Raw genomic sequence first — 18914 nt, 5'->3', positions numbered from 1 at the left:
TTATTAATGTAGATCCATTTATCTTTGGCTACATTTGCCTGCACACCAATACCCTGATTATTGGGAGGAGTCAGTTTATGCCAGTAGTTAGATTATTGCCTACACATGGATATAAGCAATGTAATGTTACTCCAATAGCCACGTTTGCATGATTCTTTCCATAATCGAAATAAGCTCAGCGGAAACTGCGGATGTGCCAGCCATGGTTGTTTTCATCTGTGATCTTCTACTTTTGCCTGATGTGCGCAGTTTCAAAAAGCTTTTAGAAATGAGAGTAAGAGGTCTACATGCACCAGAAAATCGATGTCTTAAATATGGTTTTGAATACACCGATTATGACCTTATGCTGATAAAGATAATCAGACAAAAGTGTATGAATGATTATTTCAATAGTCAGAGTATTATCATAATTGGGGTAAAATCAGAGTATTAGTGTGCATGTGAATGCCCCCAGTGTTTCAATTAGATTATTTGAAAGAAGCGTTTTAGTGCATGGTTTCATTCAATACCACTTTAGGAGTAAACATAAAGAGAAATATTGAAAGTTTCTTTCTTTTGTCCCCAACCTGTAGCAGCCTTTGTGTAAACAAGTCTTGTCCTGTTTCCTGTTCTCCTTAATTTGTCAGTTCTTTCTGAATTCATGGAATTAGCCTTGGTGTGTATCTCTTGGCTTGCGGTGACGAAATAGCGAACATAACAGACCTTGAGAAGCCTCAAAACAAGATTGCAGCTGTGTGTGATTTCCAAATCAAGTAAGGAGTACATTAATATTTCAACAGAACCACAGGATGGGAGTCTGACCTTATGCAGGGCAGGAACACAGACAGACAGAACCCAGCTAGCGAGCGTGTAGCGGCTAGAGAGCATGTAATGGCTAGCGAGCGTGTAGCAGCTAGCGAGCGTGTAGCGGCTGGCGAGCGTGTAGCGGCTAGGGAGCGTGTAGCAGCTAGCGAGCGTGTAACAGCTGGCGAGCGTGTAGCGGCTAGGGAGCGTGTAGCAGCTAGGGAGCGTGTAGCAGCTAGCGAGAGTGTAGCGACTGGCGAGCGTGTAGCGGCTGGCGAGCGTGTTGGGGCTAGCAAGCATGTAGCGGGTAGCGATCGTGTAGCAGCTAGCGAGAGTGTAGCGGCTAGCGAGCATGTAGCGGCTAGCAAAACGTGTAGTGGCCCCGCAGCCTTTCGCAAATTGGCACTGGTCGGTCCGCAAGTAGCCACCCAGGGTGGGACCGTTGAGATGGCAAAATAGTTGGTAAATAGTCCCACAGTGGCCCAATGTTAACAGGAAAAAACCACAAAAATACAGGTTTTCCACTAACAGCAGCCCCAGTGCTGCTCTCTGGGAATCTGTAAAATTTACAATGATTTGCAATTTTGGGGCATGTCAAGAATGAGAAAACTGTTTTGTGTGTGACAATGGTGGGCCTTTTTTCTTAAGGTCCTTGGCACAGACATATAGCCTACAGGCCCACACGTAGCCAATGGAACAAGGACCATAACAGCCATTATACAGTATATATATATATATATATAATATAAATGCCATATATGCTAGTGTACATGGACATACAGGTAGTACTGTGGTTGACTTAAATATTCAATTTGAAATTTATGTGAAATGGGTAAATGCAGCCAATGGCATACAGGCTACTTTTCTGGGTTTTCAGGGAGAGTAGGAGCTTACCTGGTTGAGCTAAGAACCATAGTATAATTGTATTCAATGTTGTCCCCTAAGCCACATTGAAACAACAGTGTCACAAAAATACATTGAAACAGAAGCAATTTTGTCGATTTGCTAACACTGGGTTGCCAGATTAGTTCTTTAGGCTGATCTGGCTATCCAAACTCCAAACTGCTGCCAAGAGCTAGATACCGTACTTGCATATACCCATACAGGTAAATGATACCTGGAAATATATGGAAACTGCACTTCACATATAGTTTTACATCATATATTTACATACATTTAAATATATTGTGAAAATATATGTATTCGAAATTGGCTGCTTTTGTATATATGACATGTATTTACATATATGTAATACACATATGTCCTAACATATATTAAATATATTTAATATATATTTACATGTTCATTTATGTGTTTCATACATATATTACATATTTTCTGCCATATATTAAAATATATTAATTTTTCATACAGGTAGGCCTACACGTGGGTCTACTTAAGACCGACATTAGCCAGTAGATTCTCCACTGTGTTTTATCAAGTCTAATGGATGTGAGCCAGAATGCATATTCAAGCACACATTGTATTTAGTACAAAAAGCAATGCATGCTTCAGATTCTCTTCACAAATGCTTCTTTTTTTTAATGACAGAAAACGGCTGGGTGTGGTGTGTTAAAATGAACAGTTTCGTATTTTCTTATAAATGAAGCAAATTAGTGCTTAATTGGCTGTCTTAACTGAGAGTCAGACTGGTGCTGCCTATTGTGCTTAGTCTAAAATAATCCTCGCAAATTTTTTGCATTGTCAGGAAGAACAAAACGATACTGGCAAGGAGTAGCCTACCATCGCGGTACTTTTAATCTGTTTTTTTTTTAACCCAATTATTAGCTACATCCTGTTTGAATAATGACTTCGTCCTGGAGTTTCATTAGATCAGCCAGATGGGATGCCACTTTCACACTTGGGTCGCAGTAGGGAGTATACAATGTGTGACCACGCTTCAGTAATCCAAAACAAAATTATCCGCGTGAGATCGTCACCTTTAATCGGTGTGCTCTGAAGCGTAAATCTCTTAAACGGGCCTCTGCATATTTTCAGTTTTGTAAATAAAAAGTAGTGACAACGAGGCGGCGCTTTTAAAGTTCGTCGTGCATTTGGCTCGCGCTTGTCCTTCCTTTGTTCTGCGAACCAGCAGCCTGACTTTTCCCACACACCCAGACGTTCAAGCAGGTGCTGTCTGCTGTTGCACAGTTCCCCATTATCTGCCTCTGGGTTGGCTACCTTGCCCTTATCGCAGACACGGGGATTATTAATAGTATGCGCTGTTCCTCTCTGTTCAAACAGCGTCTTTGTTTGTGCCCCTTCGTCGAGAGCCGTGGTAGGCCATCTGCACGAGCACTCCCCTCCGCTCCCCTTGGTGTTAAAAGTTTTTCCTTTTTTTTGTTTTTTTTTTGTTAAATAATAATAAAATTAAAATAAAAGCATCTTTCATCACTCCAAGGCCGCGCATTGCTGCACAGCTTTCTTGGCAGTTTGGACTGTCCTGGGAGAGGAGGAATGCGTATACATACCCCGTCCTGCTCAACGTCCTACCCAGAAGCGTGGCTGACGCCGAATCGGGCGAAGGGCCGGACAGACAGACAGACATGTGGTCACGGAGGGTGATGAGAGCGATGCTGCTGTTGCTGTCCTGCGCCACGGCAACGCTGCCACATCAAGGGGAAGGAGGGGGAGGGATGGACCGAATCCTAAAGCCAGACCGTCCCAGGCCAGGTCTGTGACATTCCCTGCTTTTTTCTGCATGGCCTTCAAACCTTTTCTGATGTCACGTACAGTAGCTGTAGTATCAGACTTTACTAGATAGAGTGTATGCTGCCCGTAGTACGCATGACTAAATATGCGCGTGCAATTTCAGAAATGCTAACGTGCTAGGAACTGCCGTTCGCAAATGCACTTCCCGCCCCTTATTTGATAATAACGGGGACGGTTTGAGTGTTGAATTGGCTACCATTACTTTTTTTCATCTTGCTCTCATTTGTGACCAAACATGGACAGTGGACACCGGGAGCACGAAGATGTGTTTTTAACCGTGATCCAGTCGGTCCCTTGCCTTGTAGTTTTTTCAGGGCTTAATTAATTACGTTACCTTGAAATTTTTATTGAATACCTGATTTGGATTTGACGTGGCTTGACCAGTGGTACAGCATGAAAAACAATTCATTCAATTCAAATCATAACTTTCTTGCCTTTAAAGCTATGTCCTCTCTAGTCGGTTTGCATTGTTTTGAAACAGGGATAAATGTAACAACGTAGGCTATGTGTTGTAAATATTCATGTGAACTGTCTATCATTATAGGTAGAGACCTTACATAAGCCCCTTAGAGTTTCTTGTCACTACCTGCACGATTTTATGCTTACTAGTTTCTTTTGCTTTGTTGATTTTAAATTTGTGCGAATAAATAAAGAACTAAAGAACTACCCAAGCCGGAATATAGGACATGTGCACACTATGGTGACCTCAACCAGGGGGTTTTGGATGGTATGTAGGGATGTGTACCGTTTTTAAATACTGTTTTAAGCTGGGTATCCTGGCTAATACAGAATATCTGGACACTTTACTTTGCAATTTGTCTGCTACCTTGACTGGTGTTCATGGACTGCAACCAGAAGCAGCGAATCGCATATTAAAGTAATGGTGTCTGTACATGGCCTGCCTTTCAGGCACTGTATCAACAGCACTGTGCAACCAGACATTCAGTCCAATGTTGTTTCAGCTTAAAAAAAACCAACAGTGATGCAATGCTTTGCATATCCTCAACAGACCAACAGCTCTTTGTGAAATTTTATAACGCTTACTGATCATTCAACTTTGTTGAGTTGCATGAAATGGTTTCCTTGTTAGTTTGGAGCAGAACACCAGCAGAGGGCAAACCGGTAAGAATTCTAGTTATTTTACATAAAATCGCTATTGTTTGTATGTCTGCTGTGCTGTCCTTAGCTTTTCATGAAATCCGAGGCTTTCTGTTGTTTCTAGTAACGTAACCCCTGTGCTCCCTGTTTATCCAAAATGTACGACAGATCAAACGGACGGAGGCGAAGATGGAGCTTGGGGGGGCGAGCGGGAGAACGAGGACCCCCGGTCCCGTTCCTTCGACGACGCCGCGGAGACCGCGGACCAGAATAGCACCGCCCGCCCTGACCCGGAGCCCGAACCCGAACCCGACCCCAGGACCCCGTCCGGGACGGGTCCGTGCTTCGGCCTGGTGGAGGAGCACGAGGCCGTCGGGAGGGACCTGCTGAACGCGGTGCTCGAAGGCTGGGGAAGGGAAAGGGAGCCGGAGCAGGAGGATCTGACCCGTTTCGGACTTTGTTCCGATCCGGATGGGAACTCGACCGGCCTGGACGCAGTGCTGTCTGCCCTAGCAAAGGGTGTGGAGAAAGACAGGGGCGGACTGCACGTTTTACACCCCACTAAAGGTACGCGTTTCATTTCTGGGTACCAGGAATCTGTAGCCCTGCTCCTGCATAGCCACAGCGTCTTCTGATTTCTTTAAAACAATTGATTGATGGAAGTGGATTTTTACCCAGTTAACTTACCTGGCCTGGTTTCTTGAACCTGAATTAGTTGACGATTTTAAGGTGAACAACCAATCACACCATATAGCTCTCCTTGTGGATTAGCTTCATGTAAGTGAAGAATTTATGGCATTGTCTCTCATGTTCTGGATGGGCAGGTTTTTGTGTTTTGCTTTCAATCAATAGCCAGTTCAGGCTTTTGTAAATAAGATGTGTGGACTGATTAGCCAAACAGTGACTTAGATTAATCACTTACAGGGTGATACACATCTAAAAAAGCATCAGACCTACTGCCCTCCAAGACAGGAACCGGACACTGCTTTATGCTACCTTGAATTCAGTGTTGCTTTTCAACACTTAAATGTGTAATCAATACATTGGTGGACCACACGATTCACAGTACTCCACAGAAGGGAGTTTAGTTATTTTTAGCTATTTATTTATTTTTTCCCCCACAATGTTTTTATTCAGATTTTTAACACATGAAATACAACCCTTTTACATTCATATAGCCTAATATATAAAACAACATAAAATTGTTGCAAAACAAAACCAAAAAAAATTACAAGAATGCTCCTCCTGTTTTAACAAATGGTAATCTAAACAAAATGGAGTGTATTAATTGCAATAGATGCTAAATATAACAAGTATTTAGAAGAAACTTTTTTTTAATTCTACAAGCTCGGAAACTGCATTGTCCACAAAAATTAGTCATTCACTAGCTGTTTATTTCTTACGCTAATGTTAACAGCAAACTTAACGTATTTAATGATACGTGTTTCTTTAGTTATTTTACCTGAGTATATTATAACGTATATTGCACATGTATTCAGGGGATTGAAAGCGCTCTTGTGCTGTCTGTCCCCGTGTCAGAGCTCTGGGGGGCAGACGAGGAGCACCAGAGGAGAGAGCTGACCCTCCGCTTCCTCCTGCCCCCCCCACTGCCCCACTCCCGCCTCGGCGGCCTGGCCCCCGTCCTGATCTTTGCCCTGGGGGGCACCGCCAGCACGGGTGCGATGAGGGTGTCCTTCGGCAGCCCGTCCCTCCTCCCGCACCGACAGGTGAGGCTTCCCTGATCTCTGCCCCGTGCTCCGGAGTGCCCCGTGGCACCTGCCATGAAACGAACAAAGCAGGACGGTTTCATATTTTATTCATGGAGGCTGTATGAATATGCGTCAATCGCATGGTCTGTGACGGTGTGCCGGACCGGTACGTTAATACAACATGATTTTTGATCAGCCGCCGGTGGACATCTGTCCCTGCAGGGGATTGTCTCTGGCTTTGAGAACCGACCGGTTGGTTTAAAGTGGGGATCTTACTTTAATAAAAAACTTTAATGAAACCTTTGTTTCAGACAGTTTGCGTTTCAGCTGGGACCCGATACGCAGTCCTGACCAGGAGACAAACGAAGGACCACGGTCACGGTCAAGGTCAAGGTCAAGGTCAAGGTCACGTGGTGCTGCGAATTACGGTGGAGGCGAACCGGGCAGAGGAAGGTGACCACATCCCGTCTGCATTTCAGAAAGGACCCTCATTGAGGCCTTTCAACCGCCTCCGCATTCCATTTTGATGTTTAACAGCGAAGTTAGCTGCGGAGGTCAAGGGTACATTCACGCCCCAGGGCATTTTAAAAACTGTCAGATCAACTTATGCTTCCATTTTATGTGATGTGCTATACGTGAGAAATTATTCTTTTGGGTTACATCCTGGAGATCTACCCTCCTTCCTGTAGGAAGCGCACCCTAACAAACCACACCTCATTCAACATCTAGAGACCCCATTGAGCTACTAATTAGTGGAATCGGGTGTGCCAAATTATGGGACAAATGAAAAATTTACAGGATGGTAGATCTCCAGGAACAGGGTTGGGCAGCCCTGGATTACATTTCTGGATTCATTAAATGATCACATTGGCTCCATGCACTGTGGGGGGAAATGACTGGGTTTACGCACCACAGAACTAGGGAAATGAAGGTACTTCTTCCTGGTTCACGTGGGACAAGTGTCTTCAAAGGTCGCCGTGCTCATTTCTCCTTCCAGGGGAGAAGAGGAGCCTGCAGGACCTGCTGACAGGGGAGGGAGTCGGGCGTACTGGCACCCAGGGTCCTCTGCTGTTGTTCCAGAGCAGAATACTGGACAGCGCAGACTCTCCTAGCAACGGGTTTGTCTGTGTGTTTTGGGGTCGGGACGTTGCGTCGTCAGATGTATTCAACTGCCTTACATGGGAGAGTTTGTGCATGGTTTTTTTTTGTTTTTATAATGAGACATTGCTTCTGCCCCAGGAATGAAAACGCTACAAATGTGCTTGAAGAGAAGCTCAGGGATAAGGCTGTGACTAGCGCTGGCTAACATGTGTGGTCCTGTTTCCTGCAGATTGAGTAGCTCTGGCTAACAACTTTGGTCCCGTTCCCCGCAGATTAACGAGCACTGGCTAACGTGTGTGGCCCTGTTTCCTACAGATTGATTGGCGCTGGCTAACAAGTTTGGTCCTGTTCCCCACAGACAGACTAGCGCCGGCTAACATGTGTGGTCCTGTTCCCCACAGACAGATTAGCGCTGGCTAACATGTGTGGTCCTGTTCCCCATAGACAGATTAGCGCCGGCTAACATGTGTGGTCCTGTTCCCCACAGACAGATTAGCGCTGGCTAACATGTGTGGTCCTGTTCCCCACAGACAGACTAGCGCTGGCTAACATGTGTGGTCCTGTTCCCCACAGACAGATTAGCGCTGGCTAACATGTGTGGTCCTGTTCCCCACAGACAGATTAGCGCTGGCTAACATGTCTTCCTGTTCCCCACAGATTGACTAGCGCTGGCTAACATGTGTGGTCATGTTCCCCACAGACAGATTAGCGCTGGCTAACATGTATGGTCCTGTTCCCCACAGACAGACTAGCACTGGCTAACATGTATGGTCCTGTTCCCCACAGACAGACTAGCACTGGCTAACATGTGTGGTCCTGTTCCCCACAGACAGAGTAGCGCTGGCTAACATGTGTGGTCTTGTTTCCTGCAGATTGGCACCAGAGGTGAGTCCATCCCCAGGGCCTCTGGCACCCTCCCGGACTTTCCACTTCCTGTGCGTCCTGCAGAAATTCCTGAGCGAGGCCCTCTCCCCGGAGAAGGCGGAGTCTGTTCCGGCTCAGGCTGCCTCCGTCTCCCTGGACTCCCTGCAGTCCCTGCCTCCCCTGACCCTGGGAGCCTCCTCCAGCGAGTCGCTCCTCCTGGGGCTCCTCAACTCCTCGGCCCCGACCTTGTTCTCCTTCCCCCGCCGGGCCGGCGAGCTGCTGGAGCACCGGGTGGAGCTGGATCTACAGCCCCCCCTGGTGGCCGTGTTGAGACTGCGGCTGGAGGAGGCCGCGGCCCGGGCGGCTCGGGAGGCGACGGGAGGGTGTGGCCTCGGCGACCGGCTGCAGCGGCTGCGGGAGCTCGGCTCGCTGCCCGGGGAGGGTGCAGCGCCCCCAGCAGGTGAGAACGGGGATTCGCCTGAGTGACGTTGGAAAGAGGGAGCAGAGGAATGTAAACGCTGCATTTTATTTTAAAGGTGTTTCAACGTTACCTGCCTGTTAACCTATTAGTTTGACCTTAGAAATCAAGTGCAGTTAAAATCACAGAGGCCCTGATTTACTATGACCTTAGGTACGTCCACAAACACACAAAAATAATAACACAACCAATGATTGGTGCAAAACAAATACCCTGAGAAATCATTGGTCATGTTGTTGGTTTTGTGTGTGCTGAAAGGGTTTGCACATGCTTAAGGTCTTAGAAAATCAGGCCCAGAAACTTTTAAAACATGCTGTGCCTGGTCTGATGGAGAATAATTATACTTCTAGTAACAATGTGGATTACCGTTGATGTATAGCAGATGTACACGTTTATAATAGGTGTTCGCAACAGACTGAGCTGTTTTTCTCGCCCTGTGCCGTTTCGCCGCAGATAAGGGGAGCGACAGAGAGGCGCAGTATCGCGCCCTGCTCCTGTTCAAGGCCCTGCAGACGGTGCTGGGGGCCTGGGAGGAGGAGCGCAGCCTCCGGTCCGCCCGGGGGGGTCAGGAAGGCTCCGGAAAGGGGGGAGGGTGCCGGCTGCAGCCGCTGTCCGTGTCGCTGAAGAGCTACGTGCTGGAGCCCGCCACGGCCGCCATCAACAACTGCGAGGGCCCGTGCGGCTTCCCGCTGGCGGAGGCCAACAACCACGCCATCCTGCTGCACAGCCACGAGCAGAGCGGGCAGCCGCTGGGCCGCTCGCCTTGCTGCGTGCCCCTGCGGTACGCCGACCTGCAGGTGGTGGAGCTCAAGGGGGCGGGCACCGAGATCACCATCAAGCCCAACATGGTCGCCATGCGCTGCGGCTGCCGCTGAAGGAGGGGGAGGAGGGAGGGGTGGAGGGGGAGGGGGGTCGGGGGCGCGGGAACGCTGAGGTTCCGCAGGACCCCGCCCCTGACCCCGCCCCCGTTCCCGCTCGCGCCCGTCTGCGTTTCCGAACTCAGCTACCCAAAAAAAAACGACCAGACTGGTGGTCCTCACTTTGTACATTCGTTTTTCTTTTATTTTTTTTTCTTCTTTTTAAAAAAAAAAAAAAAAAAAATGGAAATGCACGCTGTGTTTTGCCATTCCACTGCTCGTGTTTCTGTTCACTGTGCACGCCCACATAACATATGAAGTTTTGCGTGTGTGTGTGTGTGTGTGGTTGTTCAAAGTTCTTGTGTGAACACACTTCGGTGATAAGTGAATAAAAAGAACACTATTGCACAAAAATATAGCCGGGTTTTTTGTAATCACTGAATGAATTTGAATTTGTCTGAATGAATTTGTATATATTTGTCTGTCTAAGGATGGGTGGCTTTGGACCTGGTATTGACATCCAGAAAGTAGGATATACAAAGAAAAAAATCACTGGGCTTTATTGCATGGTGGCAAGGTTTCAGAGTCAAGGCAAAAGAGCAATTCTTCTTGATGGAGCTTTGGAAGTTAATAAATCCCTTGTCCTCAAATACAAATATAATGCACACAATTCAATAAATGGTGAAACATTAGAGAAATGGTATCTTTCATTTCTAATAACATATTGGGGTAAAAAGAATATAACCTTGTTTGTTATGCTCTTGGCTTTTGAGCTGAATAAATCCTAGAGCAGGTATGGTGAAGCATATCAGATCAGTTAGGAAATGACAGTGATGTAAGTAAATCATTTAATATGAATGACACTTAGAAATCAAAATGCTCAAAGTGTAATATGGGATAATATTCAGTCTGTATCGTGTAAATTGTGGAACATAGTTTCATTTTCTCCTGGAAACTATACTGTGCATCTGACTCGACCCTGCGTTAGCCAATCAGCCAACTATATCAACACTTAACAGGTGAACAGTTCTTGTGTGAACATCTGTTTGTCAGGATTAATGTCCTCAGTCACCACCTCGCATATTAGAGAGAATAGCGCTTCGCGGGGGGAAGGTAATGGCTGACATATTGAATGAAAACGAAGGATCCTTCCAGGGGATCATTTCTCTTCTGGTGACGTTTGACTGCAGTGAAACAAACTGCACAGGAAGAGATACTCCAGAGACGTTGACCTTCGTTGCCGGGGACAGAAGAGGAGTCTTTCATCAGAAAGCAGAAGAAGCTCTCGTCTCCCAGGTGAACTACCCCCGACGCTGTCCCCGTTCCTCTTTCTCCCTCTTCCTCCAGGCTCATTCCTCCTCTTCTTCCTCCTCCTCGTCACCAGGCTTATGCCTTGTCGATCTTTTCCTTTGGGTTGTATCTTCCTCTGGTTCCCTTGGAAGTCGTTTCCTACGTTTTACTGTGTGTTCCTCCCTCCCTGATTCGCTCTGCACCTCCCTCTTTAGAGCCAGCTTTCTCGATCTTCCTCCTGGGCGTTCGTCACCATCATCATCGTCATCTTCATCGACGGCGTCATCGCCATTATCATCGTCAGCATTGTTGTCATCATCGTCATCATTGACAGTGTCATCGCCGTCGTCATCATCATCAGCAGCGTAATAATAATAGTAATAAGCGACGTCATCATCATCATCTGCATCGCAATTATCGTCTGCACCGCAATCATATCTTGACCCCCAGCTCCAGGAGAACAGATTCCACAGTGAGCTCTCGGTCTGGAGGAGAGAAACAGGAAACACAGGTCTGCATGAGCTATATAAGTGCCCACATGAACTTTTATTAAATACGAAGCACCTCATGGACCTGGCTTGTGACCCACTCACTCAGTCACTCTGACGCATTCACTCGCCCACACACTCACTCACTCACCTGTCCACACACTCACTCACTCGCCCAAACACTCGCCCACTCACTCACTCACTCACTCACTCGCCCACACACTCACTCACTCACCTGTCCACACACTCACTCACTCACTCACCCACCCATTCATCTGCCCACTCACTCGCCCACTCACTCACTCACTCACTCGCCCACTCACTCACTCACTCACATTTAGCAAGCTGAATGTTCTCCACAACGGGGAGCCATTAGCGTAATAGCGCTGCTTCGCATCAATGACACCGTGTGTCCTCGTTCTCCTTTTCCCCCCCTTTAGGATGACGTTCTGACTGACATGCAGACTGACAGAGGGAGGGAGAGACAGGGACGGGCCGTGGCTTCGGTACCTCCTCGGGTTCGCTGCCTGCCGTTACGTCGTTGCCTCCCAAAGCCAGTTCCTCTGCAGTGAGCTCCACTTCCTCCATCCCCCAGAATTCCCCCCATGTTTCTGAAAGACAGGGCGCACTGGATAAGACCGGTGGCCTGGGTGTGTCAGAAACGTGAGAGTGTGTTCCACTGTCCTTGGAATGATATGTGTGTATAGCCGCGTTTCCACCAAAATTACCCGGAACTTTCAGTCCCAGGAACTACTCTACCAGGAACTAAAAGGTTCCTTCAGCCAATGGTTGTCTGCGTTTCCACCGGGGTCTAAAGTACCGCGAAGATTAGGCAAATTAGCCCACTGACGTATGAAAAAGCAACGTTGTCGTCGGTCCGTCTGTCATATGATTTCTTCCGTAACCCCATACTACCACCGAAGTAGCCTACATTATTTTCTAATAACCGGGACAGCCCGGAGGGGTTTATTCCACTTATACAACGGGTTACCAACAATGACTATATATGGTTACTTTTGTATTTATTGATTTTCATATATCCTCTCAAACACATTCATTATGTTTTTATGCGAACATTCGCTTTCATGTCTTGACATCCGAAGCGACAGAATGCATTCACATTTATATGTATAACTGGCAACAACAGCAGAAAACATGCACACGTTGTAAACAATTTGCTGTTTGATTACTTTCTCGTCGTCAATTCCATATAGGCTAATGGCAAAATGACAAGAATAGAACGAAAACTCGGACTTGCGTGAAAATGTAAATTAGTAGTGGTACAGCCACCGTTTGCTTTCCTTCGAAGTTACTGCTAGCCGAGCAGCGAAGTGTGCCCTACAGATGCGAACCATGCACCATAAATTAGTCCATAGTCTTCCTGGTCTTTTCGTGGAATTGAAAAATGGCAGTAAAATTGAGTAAAATTACGGCAGTCTGAAAAAGCTTACTAGAATTAACCTGTTATTTTACCCGGATAAAAAGTGCGGATGGTGATTTCCAGTTTGCTTGTACTGTATCACCAATGTTAATTATGCAGAACTACCGCATACCTCACATAACTGTATAAAACGTTTTGCGTCAATTACAACGGGCTAACAAAGAAAATCCGGAAGAAAATATTCAGCAACCGAATTAATCCGTTTGAATGTTTTGGTAGCCTACGTAATATGCTGTCCCAGCACGAATGCTTAGCATTTTATAAAACGAATACTAAAGCAAGAAAAGAACAGAAGAGCACACGTTATAATTCCAAGACGTTGACAGGCTATAACCAAAACTAGGCTACTGCGCCGCATAACGTACAAGTTTGATTTGAAGTTATTATGAAAATAAATTGGTTTGCCGCTGCATATTTTCAAACATGGCGGGTAATGGCGGAAAATAAATACAACACAAATGCTGCGAGTACTCGACCAATCAGAAATGTTCAGCGCTGCAAACTCCACCCAAAAGGTTCCTGTACTTTCGGAAAGTACTACCCCCCGAGCAGGAACGTTTTGGGGGGTAAAACAAAGCCCCCAGAACTAAATTTAGACCCTAGTTCCTGCGGTGGAAACGCACTGAGTTCCTCAAAAGGTTCCTAGTTCCGGGGTATAGTTCCTGCGGTGGAAACGCGGCTTATGTAATACACCCAGTTCTAGTCCAAAAGAGTGTATACTCTCAAAACAAAGGTGCAAAAAAAGTCCCAAAAAAGGTACTTATGCTTGTCACTTATGCATATTGATACTTCCTTAAAAACTGAGATATGAATTAAAGTAGTACATACTTGTCTCTTCCCAGAGTATGACCTCTTTAATGCATGTGAAATCACTTACCATTCAGAGTGTTGACTCCAGTACTGACCAAAATTGTGATGACAGCCAATAGAATGCAGCGATTCAGTGTAAGCCATTCCAGTGGATTTTCATCATCATCACTTGAATGCTGATTGGATGCTGCAAGACAGACAAATAATTATTTGAAAAAGTTCAGATAGGGGTAAAATTGAAAAAAATTAAAATAAAAAACTGGCAGATTTCTGAGAAAACTAAATGTATCACCAACCACCCGTAAATATCACAGGAAAGAAGAATATTTTTGTGCATATTGGTGAAGTTAAATTGTTCCGTTAAGCTTGTCAGTTATCTGCAGGACCTTCACGGGTGTTTAAAGGGTTAGGTCAAAGGTCAAAAGAGACATGATTGGTATTGGGTGAGTGGTGTCAAGGACATAAATACAGAGATGGCTGAACATGCTGGCGATGAACATAGCTCATGACACAGTACACAGTAAAATTTTCATCGTTAAATTAACTCTGATAGACTACATTTAATTCTGATGAAATGCATTTAACTCTTCGTAAAGTACACGTAACTCTGGTAGAGCAAGCTCTGAGTTAAATGAACACTTTGTGGATAATGGGTCTCAAACTCCAGTCCCGGAGGGCGGAAGTCACTCCTGGTTTTTGTCATCTCCTTTCCACTAGCAGCCATGCAGACTCTTCAGCCAACGACTTAAATTGAGCACTAACTGTAAGTGCGGAAACATATTAAAAACCCTGCAGACAGAATTTGAGTTGGTGTAGACCAGTGGTTCCCAATCCTGATCCTCGAGATCTACTGCGGGTTTTCATTTCAACCCCAAATATGGCTCACCTGATTCTAATAATTAGCAGCTTGAGGATATCTCTAGCTCTTGAATGAGGTGTGCTTCATTAGGGTTGGAGTGAAAACCTACATGCTGGTACAGTAGCTCTCCTGGAATGGGGTTGGGAACCACTGGTGTAGATGAATGCACATGCAACAGGAGGACTGACATATGGACACACAGGGCTAATGCACAGAGAAAATGAGGAGACACACCGGGCTTGGCTTTTTCCTTTGTGGCTTTCTTTGTGCCTTGCTTGTGGCTTGTTGGTCCTCCCTTTGAAAGAGAGAAGAGGCACAGTGCAACATCCAGTGTTAATTCAAACTTCTGACAGAGCTTCTTTGAGTCCAATAGGGACCACGTGTACACTGTAAGAGTTCATTTAACACTGTGAGCATTCTACGGTGGGAGATCGGGGATCAGTGAACAGGTTTACAGGATTAAAAGCAGGTACTCCAAACACTATCAGATGACTACGTCAGACTTGTCGGTGTTTATAGCCAAAAGCCTGACTCAGCCTTAGACAATCAAGAAAATAAAACGTAAAAGCCTTAGAATGTAAAAAAAAATGTTGATTTACCGAGCTTCTTTGTGGCACAGATTGTACACAAAATTACAGTAAAGAATTGTCAGAATGATTGGCAATACTGGTTTCAGTGTACGACGTTAGCTCATAACTCACCTCTTTCTTTTTCTTCGATGGCTGCGCATCTGTAACAGGAAGACGTGACATTTAGTGTAACTTTTAGCAGTTGAACGTATGACCCAGGCAGCGAGCAACTCCAATCTGTATCTGGTTTTCGACCGGACTGAAACAGCTACCTTTGCGCTGGATTCAGTCGTGGACCAGAGAAACGAACGCAACGGTTTTTTTGTGAGTCTGTGCCGCGCTTGAGCCGGAGCCGCGTGAAACATTCACAATCTGGGCGATAATACATCGCTGGTCCTGTGCCAGAACCAGAGACTGTATAAAAATAGGCCAGAAGTAGCTCGCTATGCTTACGATCCGGAAGGCCGTCTCCATGCCAGCCTTGGCTCGTGCATTTGGAGGCCAGGCTGAGTCTGTGCTCCAGTCCGGATGTTGTCGTGAACTCAGGCACGATCCGGCCCAGACAGCAGTTCTTTTTCTCTGGGGACGCTCTATGTATGTCTTTAAATACAATTTGCACAGTTAACTGTTGTGTTGTCTTTATTTATTGGCACCAGCAAAGCTGTTAGCCTGGATCAAATATACCCAGGACATTACTGGGATTTTAAAGCCCTACAGAAATAAAATTTATGCAAAAATACTCAAAATATATTATCTTTTTCTCAGTTCCAAACAATGTAAACAATATATGTAAATGGTTAATGGTAGCCATCCCTACTAGGTCACATTTAACAATGAAAGTGTCATTCATTTGTGATAAAAATGTGATATATATGTAAAAATCCACTACAATTACGTCATCTTTTCAAAAAATACTATTTTGTATATTTTTATTATATTCAAAGAAACCATACGGGCAAAAGACTGGTACAGAGTCACTCAAAAGCAGGGGTGTAGCACAAAATTCTGGGCCTTATACATAAGCAGTCCCTGTGGGCCGCCTTCCTCTCTTGATCCATGTCTCTCATGCATCATTCCAGGCTTTTCGAGGGCCCTCCCCTCATTCGGGCCCTGGGTAGTCAGTCCCACTTTCCCCCCCACTACGACACCCCTGCTCGAAAGTGTCATTCCTCTTTTAATAAAAGTTTAAGACAGGTCAGTTTGACTCAAACCAAACACAGGAGTTAAGTCTTGTTGCTGATGGCAGTGTTGCATTCTGGGTTTTTAACCAGAGGGCTATATATTTGGCCCTCAGGATGGGGCACTCCAGTTGCACCCTTGAGTAATGTAATTCACGTTAATTAATTTGTCCAAATAAATTATTAATGAATTAATTAGTAATTAATGTGGCGATAGCAAATATACAAGTGAAAATGGCATGTTTTCCTTGGTATATTCCAGGCCAATGTATGATGATGCAATGGGATGGCTCAATTCATATTACACATGACTGACTGACTCAGTACCTATGGAAATATATATATATACTCAATATCAATTTATACCATCCTAAACAAAAAAGAAAAGTTTTTTTGTGCGCCTTTTATTTTCTTATTTACCTGCCTTCCGGAGCCTGGCTGGTTTGGGAGGTGACTTTTCTTTCAGCTCCACTCCAGGTTCACCCTCCAGTATCTCAACAGCTTTATCCCCCATCCCAGAGAGCCTGGGAGAGCCTGACTCAAAAAGTGTAGGGAGGGTGCAAAAATAGCTTTAGAGCATTTATCCATGTCCCTGATATTAATTCATATTCTCAAAAGTGCACACAGCAAACAATATTCATATACGTAAACACTCCAATTGACGGGCGATGCCAGTTGTCATGGTGTTTCCCATCATAACCACATATGTAAACCTTTACCCATACCAAACTTCACTCCACTTTGTTTGTGATCAATGACTTGCACTTAAGACAGCAAAACTACTGAAAACATATTTGAGCTATTCTGTGTGTGTGTGTGTGTGTGTGGGCATGTATTACTATCTTTGCAAGAACCAAATGTCTCCACAAGGATAGAAAGATGAGGAAAATTACGCAAGGTCGGGACCTTTTGCTGGTCACAAATTCCTAAAAAGGGTTACAATTAGGTTAAAGTTAGGCATGTAGTGTTTGGGGTTAGGGTTAGGGTTAGGGTTAGAGGTTACGGAATGAATGTAAGTTAATCGGAAGTCGTCACAAGTATAGCAATACGTATGTGTGTGTGTGTGTGTATGTGTGTGAATGTGTGTGTGTGTGTGTGTGAATGTGTGTGTGTGTGTCTGTGTGTATGTGTGTGAATGTGTGTGTGTGTGTGTGTGTGTGTATCTGTGTGTATGTGTGTGAATGTGTGTGTGCGTGTGTGTGTCTGCGTGTGTGTGTATGTGTGTGAATGTGTGTGTGTGTGTGTGTGTGTGTCTGTGTGTATGTGTGTGTCTGTGTGTGTGTGTGTGCATGTGTGTGTCTGTGTGTGTGTGTGTGCATGTGTGTGTATGTGTGTGTGTGTTGATGGCTTTTACATCCGACCTGTACACTACGGCTTCAGCGGAAATGCTATAAAGCTTCTATTCAAATGCAAAAACTGACTTTTTGTTGGATCCTTTGTCAAAAATAATTGATAGCTGCTAGAATAAGGATCATCCCATATGCATACATAATTTAAACCCTGTTACAACATAATTAATATTTGCTTCCCCTCTTTCTAAGACTGGAGCAGCGGTGCAAGACCGCTGAGATAAAAGTATATGAGGCACGGACTAATATTACAGCCACTCCTAAAATGGACACTATGCTAGATCAAAGGAGCGAGATAGAGTGAGAGAATTAGAAAGAAGTCCAATGCCAATTTCTACCAGTGGGATCAAGCTCCTTCTGTAAAAAATTCCCTACACAAAGTTTAGGTTTAACCCTGGATCAATCATTAATTTGAGCTTACCTGAATCGAACTTTCCAGTCCCGCGACCAGTCTTCAGTCGCAGTGGCTCGAATAGTGGGGCAGAAGACTTTCTCTCAGCTCTTGCACCTGATCCTCAAACTACTGCTCTCATTCCCCCGCCCCCCCCCCCCCCCCCCCATCCCCTCCCTCCCTCCCTCCCTCCCCTGGCAAATTCCCTGACGGACATGCACAGCTGTGAAGTATTAAAAAAAATAAAACATCCCCGGCATTGCTCTTAAGACGGGCTGTTAATACTCACGGCATTCCGCTGAGTCAGATTGGTAGGGTAAGGGTTAATCATACAAAATGTCTCGCTTCTGTAAACTCCTATTTCATTTAGATTTTGTACTCCTATTTTATTTAGTTTTTGTATTCCTACAGGCTATACAAAAACTGTTATTGTACATTTCAGTGTAAAAAAAAACTGCATACCTTTTTATAGGCCTACCATTCATGCTACCACATGGCCAATGCAGTGCCTGTAACATTCAAAATCAAAAAATATTCATGAATATGGATGATATCATTGGACTTGGGGGCACACCCCTCTGTCATATGATTTTCTTAGCCTCCCTAATGTTCTTGTTGATTGAACTGGTTTGTAGACAATAGTAGCTCGGGCATGGACAGGTGTCTGGTTTTGCAAACGTGGTCTTAAGACCATTTTCCTGCAGAAAAACATAGGTATGGTCTGTGCCAATTTATAGCGGAATAGTTGGAAATCTCTGGGTATGGGGGTGGTAAAAATGTTGCTACTACTGTCGTACAGCGCAGCCTGATAGTAAACATTACTGTAACGTCGGCAAAAGTTGGGCTACCCATAAAAAGTGAACAAGCACTGTAAATGAGTTATTCTCACCAATTGAACATCGATTATACTGGATTTAATAGCCTACTTTCTTTTCTT

The 18914-nt window shown here is 45.1% G+C and overlaps 2 protein-coding genes across 2 annotated transcripts; one reads left to right on the top strand and one right to left on the bottom strand.

Annotated features, from left to right (window-relative positions):
- The first annotated feature begins 3179 nt into the window (after positions 1–3179).
- On the top strand, positions 3180–9825 carry amh (anti-Mullerian hormone). Its single transcript, XM_035412259.1, has 7 exons — positions 3180–3456; positions 4762–5160; positions 6133–6320; positions 6614–6755; positions 7300–7420; positions 8276–8727; positions 9199–9825. Exons 1-7 carry the CDS (start codon positions 3330–3332, stop codon positions 9618–9620), a joined length of 1851 nt encoding a protein of 616 aa, XP_035268150.1. The 5' UTR covers positions 3180–3329; the 3' UTR covers positions 9621–9825.
- Positions 9826–9835: 10 nt separating this feature from the next.
- On the bottom strand, positions 9836–18137 carry LOC118224655 (late secretory pathway protein AVL9-like). Its single transcript, XM_035412260.1, has 7 exons — positions 18008–18137; positions 16658–16771; positions 15192–15220; positions 14725–14785; positions 13699–13818; positions 11891–11991; positions 9836–11377 (listed from the first exon to the last, which is right to left on the bottom strand). The coding sequence occupies exons 2-7, from the start codon at positions 16749–16751 to the stop codon at positions 10952–10954; spliced, it is 831 nt and encodes a 276-aa protein (XP_035268151.1). The 5' UTR covers positions 16752–16771; positions 18008–18137; the 3' UTR covers positions 9836–10951.
- Positions 18138–18914: the final 777 nt, after the last annotated feature.

Source organism: Anguilla anguilla, chromosome 4 (genome assembly GCF_013347855.1).
Source record: "Anguilla anguilla isolate fAngAng1 chromosome 4, fAngAng1.pri, whole genome shotgun sequence".
Taxonomy (NCBI): Eukaryota; Metazoa; Chordata; class Actinopteri; order Anguilliformes; family Anguillidae; genus Anguilla; species Anguilla anguilla.
This window is presented reverse-complemented; position numbering and strand designations above follow the sequence as displayed.

Bases quoted from the DNA above. Each gene is read 5' to 3' on its own strand.
- amh (XM_035412259.1), top strand. From the start codon at position 3,330: ATGTGGTCACGGAGGGTGATGAGAGCGATGCTGCTGTTGCTGTCCTGC. The intron at 6,321-6,613 runs GTGAGGCTTCCC...CCTTTGTTTCAG, and splicing joins CCCTCCTCCCGCACCGACAG to ACAGTTTGCGTTTCAGCTGG. The intron at 8,728-9,198 runs GTGAGAACGGGG...GTTTCGCCGCAG, and splicing joins GGGTGCAGCGCCCCCAGCAG to ATAAGGGGAGCGACAGAGAG.
- LOC118224655 (XM_035412260.1), bottom strand. From the start codon at position 16,751: ATGGGGGATAAAGCTGTTGAGATACTGGAGGGTGAACCTGGAGTGGAG. The intron at 13,819-14,724 runs GTGTGTCTCCTC...TCTGTCTTGCAG, and splicing joins AAAGGAAAAAGCCAAGCCCG to CATCCAATCAGCATTCAAGT. The intron at 11,378-11,890 runs GTACCGAAGCCA...TCTCTCCTCCAG, and splicing joins CAGGCAGCGAACCCGAGGAG to ACCGAGAGCTCACTGTGGAA.